Source organism: Arvicanthis niloticus, chromosome 17 (genome assembly GCF_011762505.2).
Source record: "Arvicanthis niloticus isolate mArvNil1 chromosome 17, mArvNil1.pat.X, whole genome shotgun sequence".
NCBI classification, from domain to species: Eukaryota; Metazoa; Chordata; class Mammalia; order Rodentia; family Muridae; genus Arvicanthis; species Arvicanthis niloticus.
Window position 1 is genome coordinate 21,001,457 of NC_047674.1, and position 12,735 is coordinate 21,014,191.

At 39.4% G+C, this 12,735-nt stretch overlaps 1 protein-coding gene across 2 annotated transcripts in view; it reads right to left on the minus strand.

Annotated features, from left to right (window-relative positions):
• Positions 1–8,770: 8,770 nt before the first annotated feature.
• The window catches only part of Daw1 (dynein assembly factor with WD repeats 1), a 45,367-nt gene continuing 41,402 nt past the window's right edge, over positions 8,771–12,735 (minus strand). Inside the window, exons 12-13 of one of the 2 annotated variants that reach the window (XM_034521674.2) lie at positions 9,997–10,159; positions 8,771–9,193 (exon numbers count right to left, since the gene is read on the minus strand). In XM_034521674.2, the coding sequence (XP_034377565.1) occupies positions 9,159–9,193; positions 9,997–10,159 (198 nt within the window). In that variant the 3' untranslated portion in view covers positions 8,771–9,158. The remainder of the gene's footprint in view (positions 9,194–9,996; positions 10,160–12,735) is intronic. The other variant, XM_076914912.1, reaches the window with a different exon arrangement.

The following is a 12,735-nucleotide window of genomic DNA, read 5'->3' on the forward strand; positions in this document are numbered from 1 at the left end:
TACCAGGCTGTGGTAATGTGGAGTGGACCACTATTGAGGACTTGCTTAAGGACAAGTCTGAGCTGAAATCTCAAAGACAGCAAAAATCTCTCACCCTGCACTGAATAATCAACATATGAAGTCAACCCCTATGCAATTATTACAGCTCAAATTTTTCAAAATTGGCAATTGCATATGATTTACACTAATTTCTTATTCATGGCAACAATCCAAAGAAGTCTAACTATTCATCTACTTCTCCTTGGAGAATGTCTACTGCACAGTCCTTTTGCCTCAAGCACACCTAGAAAATAAGTCTTATACTGCCTGGGGAAAGAAGACCAAAATTATCTTCCAGAAGCTTCTATCACACACAGCTGGAAAGGAAAAAAAAAAGCTGTATTTGAATTAAACAGAAATTCAGGCATTCTTCCTGTGATTGTTATTTCCTTAATTAAATATGAGCATGTCCTAGAAATACCAGCAGAGTGTGTGGATGAAAAATAAAATACTAAACCAGAAGCAACAGTAAAAGGAATCCTTCCCAAAAGATCCTTAAACATTTAAGATAAAGCAAAAACAGAAATCTTGGCAGTCCATATACCAGAAAAGCCCACGTAACCTGCCTCTGCAGCCATTTATTCTGGAGGATACTGGATTCTTTACTGACTTGCAGCAAATCCACTTAAAGTTCTGGAGCATTTAGCAGTGTCTCCAGTATGTGTGAAATAGTATACATCAGAAAACCTTAGGGAATGTTTCCACCTTTAAATATTTTAAATACTTTATACTTTTTAATTTTTCCTCAGGTATTGAGAAGGGTTCTAGAAGCATTATGAAATCATAATTAATGATGTTTACATCTCATCAGTCTCCTTGCCCATAAATGAAATTATTTCTATTGAGGTGGAGGCTGGTAGAGGTGCCTTAAATGAGTTAAGAAACATCGAACTTTACAAGGAGAAAAGATAAAGAAGCTGCGGGTGACTCAGAGGACCACCAGGCTATTAAGTTAAACCAAAATAAGACTCACATCCCCTAAATACATAAGAGCTCCCGAGAGATGGAAACTGAAAAAAGTCACTGTATTTCTTTAACCCCCTTTATTTCCTATAACAAAGGGACTTGGAGAGCAAACAATGTGTTGATGATAAAGCTTGCCCTGAATGGACAGATTCTTTCATGGGTCTTAAATTCATCAAATTCAAATTACCAGATCAGTGTCCGCAGCCATCAGCTAATACTAATTGAGTGCTTACACTATATCAAGACCTTTATGTGTTTAATAACTGATTTTAATCTAAGCAAAGTTCCTTGTACTGTTATCAGTTCTATTTTAAAGATAAGAAAACTGAATTACAGAATGTTTGATGTCCCCAAGATGTCAGTGCCCAGAAGCCGAAATACAGAATATTAAAACAGGCCTCCAGAGCTCATGTTTTCAATCACCAAGAACTATGATGTAGGTGTAACCAGCTGTCAAAGCAGCTGATTCTTGCCCCTCCCACAAGACTAAAGTGCCTTAGGGTTTCTATTTCTATGATGAAATACCATGACCAAAAAGCAAGTTGAGGATAAAAAGGGTTGGCTTACAGTTCCATATCACTGTTCAACATTAAAGGAAGTCAGGACAGGAAGACAAACAGAGCAAGACTTGGAGGCAGGAGCTGAAACAAAGACCACAGAGGGGTGCTGCTCACTGGCTTCCTTCCCCTCACTTGCTCAGTTTTCTTAGAGAATCCAGTACCACAAGCCCAGCAATGGCACCACCCACAATGGGCCAGAGCCTTCCCCATTGATCACTAATTGAGAAAACTCCTTACAGCAGGATCTCATGGGGGCATTTCCTCACCTGAGGCTCCTCCTCCTTCTCTGATGACTTCAGCTTGTTTCAAGTTGATACAAAACAAGCCAATACACTAAGTGATTCTGACCCTTTTGAGAATCCTAGACTGCTCACTCCCCCAAACTCTAGCCACCAAAATGTTACCAGTTGTGCATGAAAACGAATGAGAAGTTCTCTTTGCTTCCAAAGTTCCCATCCTAAAAGATGTCCGTCTATCAATGAGAGGCCATTCTTCTTTTTGTTCTGTAAAGCAGACCCCTGGTTGCCTCTCATGTCCTGAAAGGAAGGGACAGCAGCTGGATCTTCTCGCCACCACCTCATGAGTAGCAGACTTCCTCAGTTTGGTCTCATATGTTTTTAAAGCAAATTTTATTTTTTAAAGAAAAATTTTATTTGCATTTGTGTTATGCCAGCATGTATGTCTATGTAAGGATGTCAGATGCTCTGCAACTGGAGTTAAGGATGTTGTGAACTGCCATGTGGGTGCTGGGAATTGAACCTGCATCTTCTGGAAGAGCAGTCAGTGCTCTTAACCGATGAGTGATCTCTCCAGTCTCTGATCTCATGCTTTTGTCCTTGCCAACCAAACACAAACTGATTTGACCATGAAGTTCACAGTTACGTAATGATGAAAATAAAATTCAACATGTATGCTCTCAATCCACTATAATTACAGAAAACCTTCATTAGCGCACAAAACAACCCATGTTTGTTCTGGTAAGAGTGTTGTGAAAAGACTTCAGGGTTGCAGGCTTTAATGCAAGTCATTACAAAATAAACGTTCCCACATGGTTCCCCACAGGAGACCTTAAAGGAAATATTGGAGCTATCTATTATTCAATTCAATGGTCTCTGTCCTTAAGATAGATAGGAAACTGTCCCTGCAGAATGTCAAGATTAATGAGTTATGTCATTTGTCCCAGATCTGCCAGGACAGATCTCCCAAGCTTTAAACTATACCACATTCTCAGTAACCGTATCCCCACATAACCCTTATCTGTAAGGGTCCTGGAATTTAAAACATTACTCTGTACAGTCTCTGTTTGTCAAGAAAAGCAAGAACTGCAGAAAGATAAACACTGCCACCTGCTGAGAGGAGAGAAGAAATCAAAGCTTGTAAGCCAATAAACGCTGAAAAACAGCAGCATCTTCCAGGCTACATCAAAAGGACCCAATGCATCCTTGCTCTCCCCAATGGACACGTGACATGTGTGAGCAAATATTTAATTAAGCATCACGCCATATTTCCAATAAAAGAGCATTAACGGTGGCTTCGTCCAAAGCAATGAATCCAACGTTTCCTTACAGGCAAAGTAAATGCCAATCTTCACCATTATTTTCTCTTCTGCTTCTACAGAACTTTCCCTGGAATTTACATCTCTGAAGGTTCACAGATCATACGCAAACCAATTTAGCATGAATAAGGGAAGAAAGTGAAGAGAGTAAAGAGATAAAGATGGGCAATGGAATCAAAATCATTCTGAGCATGTTACCCACCACATCTCTGAGGCTCACCATTCCTATTTCTTTCCTCTTAGTAAACATTCTGGTTTCTGAGGAAGTCTTATAAATACAAAATAGTACAACTTTCACTCTTATTGTTTATTTCATAAAGCATCTTAAAAGGTGAGAGGAATCTGCAGCAGTCATTTCCAATTTTATTCAGTCTAGAAGGAAAAGGAGGAAAGAGCTCAAACCCCTGTTGGCAGGAATGGGGCTTCTGAGGGGGCATCAAATGTAAAGCACAGAGAGGGCAAAACTACAGCCTCCCCTCTGTAACCATGGATTCTAGATCAAAACTGGTTTGGGAAACCATATTTATATGAGGAATATGGACCATACCCTAATGATCTAAGCTGACAATACCCTCACTTTTTAGTACCTCTGCTTCAATACAGAACCTTAAAAGAGAGTTATTAGTTACATGAACAAGACATGTACAAGATCAAGATTATAATACTCCAGCCTAGAGTGGGAAGAGGCTCACCAGCCCTCGCTCCAGGCTGAGTTGGTACTCAGTTTATTTGACTAACTCAGCTTTTGATGGCTGCTAAAGAAAGGAGAATCCGGTGAGGCTCTGGTACTATGTTCCACTGAATGGCCCATATCCCTAAGTATGTGGCCAGCAAAAGTTAGACAGTGCTTTGTTTGTCAGGTTTTTTTTTTTCTTTTTAAGAAAACAGATGTGAAATTATGAGGAACATATCTGGAAGGAATTAACTGGAAAAGAAGATGAATATGATCAAAATATATTAATAAGAAGACAATTTCGCCAGGAATGTTAGATTTTATTCGATAAAAATAATGATCTAGATATTTCTTCCTAAGATACTATAGAACATCAAAATAGTTCAGATATTTACTCTGACTTCCGAAGAAATAGTGTGCTCTTTTCTCAAAAAAAAAAAAATATTTATGTAATTGCAAAAGTATTAATCCTACACATAGTAACTAATACTTACCATATGCTTATTATGTCCTTGGGCATGCATAATCCTCAAAGTAGAGCTTATTATTGTAAATATTGAAAACAGGAGATGAAAATTTCCAATAATTAAGGGTTGAAATAAAAGCACATATCTAGATGTTTATGGCCATAACACTCTGGGTATGCTTAATCTCATCTGATCTCTTAAACTAAGCAGAGATAAGCAGGGCTGGGACTGGTTTGTGCCTGGATTGGGGAATGTGTATCTAGGCAACCTGAATATATAATTCACAAGCTTTAAGATAATACCATGTTGCCCTTAATTCAAATAAAAATAAAATGTTTTATGCCATCATTTTTCATATCATCTTGATTATTTAGGCACTTATTTTTAAGCCAGTCATGGTATCTAAAACTTTTAGTAAATATTCTTTTAAGAAAGACTTCCTTCCAGTCCTGGAATCACAGGCCAATGGACCACAAATTCAAGGCCAACTGAGCTACAAAAGAAATTCAAGTGCAGTCTGAGAAACTTGGCAACATATAGTCCCAGATAGATAGATAGGTAGATAGATAGATAGATAGATAGATAGATAGATAGATAGATAGATAGATAGATAGATAGAAAAGGAAGTAAGGATGAGAGTAGAGCTCAGTGCTAGAATGATTGCCTAGCTTGTGCTAACTCAAGTTTTGATCCCGAATACTGGGGGATTTTCTTTAATTTCCTCAGATGAAGGGACGAGATGAAAACATACACGAGGTTTATGAATACATGACTTGGGCTGAACCCAGAGCCTTTCTATCTAACTATTCCTAGGCCTAAGCCTGGAAGCTTCTAGTCTCCATATAATCTAATCTGCAAGCCCAAACCTTGAAGGCTTCAGCTTCCAGCCTGTCTCCTATCCTAAGCCTAGAATGTTTCAGCCTCCAAGATGTACTGCTGAATAAGCTCAACCTTTCTAGCTCTTTCTTATCTCTGGCTGATTCAACTCAGCTGTTCTGGCTCAAATTCCTCTCCAAGCTGGCTGATTCAAATAGTCCTCTCTTGGCTTCTGACTAGATTGCTCTGTTTGGAAAGACCGCCTCTGAACCCCAAGAACTGAACTTCGCTGAACTGAATTGCTCTGAAGTGAACTGAGCACAAATGAATTCAACTCTCTCTCCCTCACTGACCTGGAAGTAGCCTCTCTTCCTGTCCTTTTAGAGTTAGGCATATACTATTTCTTAACTCATTCTGTCAAATCATTTCTCTGATCATCTGAATTAGATGTCTTTGTTTGGGATTAAAGGTGTGTAATAAGGGTGTGTCTGTATTCCAGCCAGATAGATTAAAGGTATGTATTAAGGGGGTGTCTATATTCTAGCCAGATCACATCTTTGGATACGATCCTTTACCAGAGCAGCCATGTTGCCATATTAAAATTCCTTTACAGGGTTATAAGACATTGAACATCTACAATGGCTGACTTTTTTGAGTGGTGTAACAAAATATGGTCACATGACTGCCCTAGTTTGCTTTTTCTGTTGCTGTAATAAAACAATGACCCAACCAATGTCAAGGAGATAAGGGTTTATTTGGCTTATACTTCCACATTATACTCTGTTGTTGAGAGATTGTCAGGGAAGGAACTCAAGGTTAAAACTTGGAGCAGAAATCAACAGAGGAACTCTTGCTCCCTCCAGCTTCCTTATAGAACTGAGGACCAGATACCTGATAATGACACGGCCCACAGTGGACTGGAGCCTTCTACACCAATCAGAAATTCAGATGCTCCACAGACATGCCCATAGACCAGTCCAATAGAGGCAATACCTCACCTGGGGTTCTCCTTCCCAGATATGTCAAGTCGACAGTTAAAGCTAACTATAACACATGATCTAAAGCCATGATAGAATCACAAGTATGTGTCCACTTTCTTTAGAGTCTTAAAAGTAACTGCCACAGTGGAGGGGAAAAAGTCTTTCTATTATAGTAATAGAGAAACAGTATCTGCATGCAATAAATGAAACTGTATCTTTATTGCTGTGATTTGGATCTAGAACATATTCTGAAGTCCCATGTGTTAAAGACTTGATTTCCAGACTGGTGTTACAGGGAGGTGGTGGAAACCTTAAGAAATGGGGCTATCAATCCTGGCTATTTACTTTGAAAGAAAAGATCTGAGTGGATGGTTTTCAGCTGACATTCATCCTAAAGCCAAGAAAAAAGCCAGGTTCAAAACTAAGTGTTTTAGTTAGGAGAGATGACAGAGGTTCTAGTTAGTCAACAAAATGATGGACTGGGTATTAGGAATATCTTGTACCACACTGGTACAATTAGGAATAATTATGCTCTAACTGTATTTTGAGAGAAAAGTTTTATTTTAACAGGAAGGGTGATATGTAGGAGGAGCTAAGGGGGAAGGAGTCCCGAGAGGAAAAGACTGAGTAAGGAGAGGAGAAGATGAAGGAGAGGAGAAGCTGGGTGATGAGAGAAAGAGAGAGAAAGAGAGGGAGGGCATGGAGGCAGATGTTCACATGTCTCCACCAGTCAAAGATAGTTGATATATCTAGGTTGGGTATTGGGTTACACTTCTGATTGAGCACTACCAAACTTATAAAGCCTTTGATTAACATTTAAAAAATTGTATAAAAGCAAAAAGGAAAAGGGGGCATGAGATAGGGGTTTTCTAGGGAGGGGAAATGGGAAAAGGGGATGGCATCTGAAATGTAAATAATATATATATATATATAAAAGAAAGTAACCTTACTATGATTGTATATGTTATAAAAGGAAAATAAAAATGTGGTATTTTACCTCTGTCATATTTAACATTAAAATACAAAAAAAAGAAAGAAATGGGGCTATAAGGGAGGTCCTAGGTCAGTGGGGGCACAGCCTTAAGAGGGATTGTGGGAACCCCTCAATCAGTGTACCTCTCTCCCCTCCCTTCCTCTCTTTCTCTCCCTTCCCACTGTCTTTTCCTCTTCCTCCCCTTTTTTCTCTCTCCTCCACCTCTACCTCTCACCTCCTTGTCCTGGTCATGAGGTGAACGACTTTTCTGTGCCAATGATGACTCTCACATTTCCTTTATTACAAGACCAGGAGTGACTGGACCAAGCAGTCCTGTACTGTAACTTATGGAAAGCATAGACAAAATCAAACCATTTCATAAGTTAATTTTTATTATCTTATATATTAGATCATAGTGGTGGAAAGCTAACTAAACCAAATATTGTACATTATCCACAAAAGTCAGCTAAAAATCCATTGGAAATTTTAACATGAGGACCTGGAACCATAAAACTCAAAAAGAGTCATCAGGGAAATGTACTGTGGCACTGATCTTGATGATGAATTTTTGGGAATGATCCCAGAAGCACAGGAAGCAAAAGCAAGAAGGAATGAGACTGTGCTGTTGAAAGCACAGCAAAGGAAACCATAAGCAGAAAGGGAGGCAGGGCTGGTGAGATGACCCAGTGGGTAAAGGCAAAGGCACTGGCTGCCAAGCATGGAAACCTGACTTCAATCAGCAACCCTAGGGCCCACCGGGTAGAAGAAGAAAATTGACTCTATCAAGTTGTCCTATGACTTACACATGTGAACTATGGCATGCACATAATAAACAAACAAATAAATTGAAATAAATAAGTGTAAAGAAAGTGCACTTACACAGACATGGAGAATAGCCTTTTTTATTCTTAAGAAAGAAGGAAATTCTGGCATCCGTGAAAATAGAAGCTATGGAAGACAGTGTGCTAATGAAATGATGGGGCAGTGAAATACAGACAGTATATGATCTCACACATATACCGAACCTAGCAGAAGCCAAAGCCAATAGAAACAGAGTGGACATGTGGTACCCAGGGAGCTAAAGAGTGGCTGAAATGGGGAGATATTGTCCAAAGGGTAAAAACTTATAACTAAACGGTGAATAGATATAAATTTAGGGTATACTATGGTGATGCTGTGTTTGTGGTTATTTTTTAGTAGGTTTAAACATTGTCAATTTGAGAAATAAACAATGGATCTTTAAAGGTGTGTGTGTGTGTGTGTGTGTGTGTGTGTGTGTGTATGTATGTATGTATGTATGTATGTATGTATGTATGTATGATGAATGTATGTATGCATCTGCCTATGTTTAAGTATGCCATATACATGCAAGTAACCACAGAAGACAGAAGAAGGACTCAGGTCCCTGCAACTAGAGTCGCAGTCCATTGTGAGCTGCCTGATATGGGTGCTGGGAAATAAACCTGGGTCTTTCAACTACTCTTAACTGCTGAGTCATTTCGCCAGTACCCCAAGATATTTTTAATATTTTAGCAACTATTTCATTGTTTTCTCTTATACTTCAGGATTTTTTTTCAATAAACCAATCTGATTATCTGCTATGTTTCACACATCCTTAGAGATAAAGCTACCTATGTGTACTCTGTTCCACTTTCAATGCAGAATAGATTTGCTGGTGAGAACCATTTTATTCTTTATTATCTTACCCTTCAAACATGATGAAACACATAGTCATAAGAAATTTTGTCTAAAAACTTTATTGAAGAGAAACTGTAACATCAGCCTTCAGGTACAATCTAGAAGATTCTAGAATCTAGAAGAAGTGCTGTTAAGGCACTCTGACTTCATTTGTCAGTATCCTGGCGCTATTGAAACACAAAACACAACGGAAACAATTAGTGACATTTACCACATATTATGCCTGCTCCTGCCGTAACCTTTAGATAATGTCAGGAAATCATGAAGGCTCATTGGCTTTCATGGTCATGTCTGTGAGGGGAAGGGCAGGCTGTTCCATGGGTAAACTGCATGAAAAGAGGAAGCAGAAGAAATAGGCTCACTTGTTCTCTGGAGGTCCAAGTTCTTGGTCACTGTTGCCAACAGCCCTGCTCCATAGCAGAGCCCTTGGGTCAACGCCATATCCTGCAGGAATTGTCCTTGCTGCCTAAAGAAACAAATTACATGCTCATTTTCCCCTTATCTTACTTTTCTAACAGGTGGACTTTCTCCTGGGTCACCATTACTCAGCCAAGTGTGAAATGTGAGGCTTTCCAAATGATGACCAGGAAGTCACACAATTGCTGGGAGCTGGGAAAACATTCAATCCATTTTCTTTCCCCTACATATTTGGCACGTCAGCAGAAAAGATCCAAAAATATAGATTTAACAATATATCTCTTCAGGGTTATAAAACCATCTGTGAAAACTGATGGTCCTGACTTGTTTGGGTTATTGGCATCCACTACTATTAGGTGGGCAGTAACCATTAGAAGATCTAAGGATGGCGGGGAAAGTAGAGTAACTAGCTAGGCAGATTTCTAAAAGGCTACCTTACCTAGAGCAACAGGATTAAAAGTCAAAAAGTCTTACCATCGGTGGCAGAACACATTCTTTTGAATCCTGGTGCAACTAAATGGGACCTGGCATGGTGGCTAATACCTCCAATCCTACCATTTGGAGGCTATGGCAGAAAGATTGCTACAAGTCTGAGACCAATCTGCATTGCATAGCAAGGTAAGGCCACCCAGGGATACACACCAAGACCCTGTCTCAAAACGTATTTTTTAATAATGCCAAACAAAAAAATTAATTCAATAAGGCTAGTAAAATTAAATTCCAAGATAAACCAAGCACCATGGAAAAGTGAGCCAAGGTCAACCATGAACTCCTTTTCTCATCCTTCTAAAAATCTAGTAGCCAACTTTAAGGGAAAACCAGGTAGGTGTTTGGTGTGTATTTCTCCCATACCTGTAATGACTATATTCCCTTTATAGTTGAAAGCACATGAAAATATTTCATCAGTGTGCCCCTCAAGGACCTGGAGACACTGGCCAGTTTGAACATCCCAGATTCTGGCTGTCTTATCAGAGCTGCCTGTCAGGAGCCGGTTTCCTTGGGGATTGAAAGAGATCTGCAAAGTAGCAAAAGAGATGACAGGAAAGAGTTGAGTCTGGGTTAACAATAGAGTTCCATCCGAAGAAGAAGGGCTGAGCACACATCTTCAAAGCTAAAATATTTAGTATTTCATTTATTAATTCATGGAACACTTAAAACATCAGGTTATATTCAGTATTGCAATAGTAGATTTATTATGACATTTTCTTATATGTATATAATGTATTGTGATCATATCCCCTTTCCTGTCCTGCTTCCTCTCTTGGCTAGAATAATCTCTTTCTATCTCTCTGTCTCTCTCTGCCTCTGTTTCTGTCTCTCTTTCACACACACACACACACAATTCTAACCATAAAAGATCAAAAAAGATCAAAGAACCTGTATACTTTGAGTGTTCCTCAACAGTTTCTTCCTTCCCCAAAGACTCAATGGTTCCCTCCTCACCCACAACAGGGGTAGAACCAGGTTGTAGATGAAGACAAAACAGGCTAGATCTGTAAGGTCCAATATCACCTCTGCACCACAATGTTCTGTCACTCTGTCTTCCATCTCTGCCACAGAAAGAGCAGATGCCCAGGGCAGGGCTGCAATAGGATTTTCATCCTTTAACACTCAAAATGTTTCACTTTCAGATAATACATTTGGATACTTCCCACAGGCCAGGCGTTCTTCTTCAATATCCAAGTAACAGGAGAATCTGCCGCTGGCCCTTGTATTCCTCCAGTAAGTCCCAGTTATAGCCCCTCTATATTTATTACAAGACAATGTTTGGAGCCACATCCACTGGAAATGAAGGAATGAGGAGGACAAAGCTGTTTCTACAAAAATGCCCCGCACAGTAAAAGCTCTCAAAAGGTGATTAATGATACACACTCCTCTAAGCCATCCTGTTGAGACTCACTGGACCATACACAAAACCAGAATAGGACTAATTGGAATAGGAAGAGAATTCACAAGAGAGGAAGCAGGACAGGAAAGGGGATACGATCACAATACATTATACACATATAAGAAAATGTCATAATAAATCTACTATTGCAATACTGAATATAACCTGATGTTTTAAGTGTTCCGTGAATTAATAAATGAAATACTAAATATTTTAGCTTTGTACTCCTTATAAATATTGCCAGACAGTAATTTAATGAGCAATTGATTCAAATTTTCCTTATAGTCACATAGTCACAAAAACAAACATGCATTCATTGGGGGAAATGTCAATCATGATGATAACTCCTATGCCAGACAATCAGGAACATGGCCCAGACTCCCCTTCTGTGCCCTACTTTTTCATACCCTCCTGCCACCACCTTATCTCAGCCCATGAAGTGATCAGTAGCACCCATTGCCATGGATACCAGCCCTTACAAACCACAGGGCAATGGCCACCAGCAATAGGGACAAAAGTTGAAGGGATGGGAAGATACATGGGAAATGCTGGAATCTGGCTATAACCTTCGGAGTTCAGAAGTAATCAAGTTATTATTTCATAAAGAAGGAGAAGATAAAATCTCACCTATAAAATCAAGAATTTAAGCTGATCTGGGAAGCAGGAGCCCCCAGTGCCAGCATAGTCTGCCATGTTCTGGGGATATAGAGAGAGCTCAGTCTCTCACTGAGTAGCTCTGCTCTGTGAAGATTCTAAAAACTGTTCAGGAACACCCTAAGATACAGCCCTGGAGTTTCAAAATGGGTTATTTTATACTTTGTCAAGTATTTCCAACATCACTCCCTCCATTATATCTAATCCACAGATCCCTTGAGGCATCACATGCTTTTTTGCATAATACAAACTTGAGTGTTTACTAGAGCTACAGAAAAGCACTTTATAATCTCCTTAAGTTGCTGAGTTGGGTATTTTCAGCTAATTAAATATTTGCTGATCTTTGAAAAGAATGCTGTTTTATGCTTTTTAAGTGTTTAGGCAATCATTTAATTTTTGCTGAATCAGGTAGGACATGTGTAAAAATAAAGGCTTAGATGGTTGAGTTTTGGAGCAGGATGATATAATTAAAGACATTTTAGTATCTCAGATCCAATACTGGGGGTGGGGGACGTGGATGTAAGGGGTTTGTATTGGTTTTTGATTGCTTGAGACAGGATACCATTTTTTGCCCAGGATGGCCTTGAACACCTGATCCTTCTGTCTCTGCTTCCAAAGAGCTAGAATTACAAGCATATGTCACCAGGCCCAGCTAACACATCTCAGATGTAAAGATTCTAGGTGTTATGTCACTACCACTAGGTGTAGCTCCACTCTCTATTGAAATAAATGAGCCTGTTTGTATTGTGAATGGAAAATTAACTGAAATTCTTGGATTCCTAATAAGTCAACTGTGTGTAGGTGAAGCCTAGCTGGATTCATTCACAGTTCTTCTGTCCAACAGGAAGCCCACTATTGGTAATAGATGGAGGAAAGAGAGTGAGCAGCCAGAAATGTCTGTAATGGTAGATATTTAATGGTACTTTTGAAAGACCAGCTCTTTTGGGTTCAGACTCCATCTTAGAGAAACTGACCTAAGATTGAACTCGAGTTAACTAACAGGCTGGTCCCTAGTTCCAGGTTACTCCCCAACAAATCTGCACCTCCAC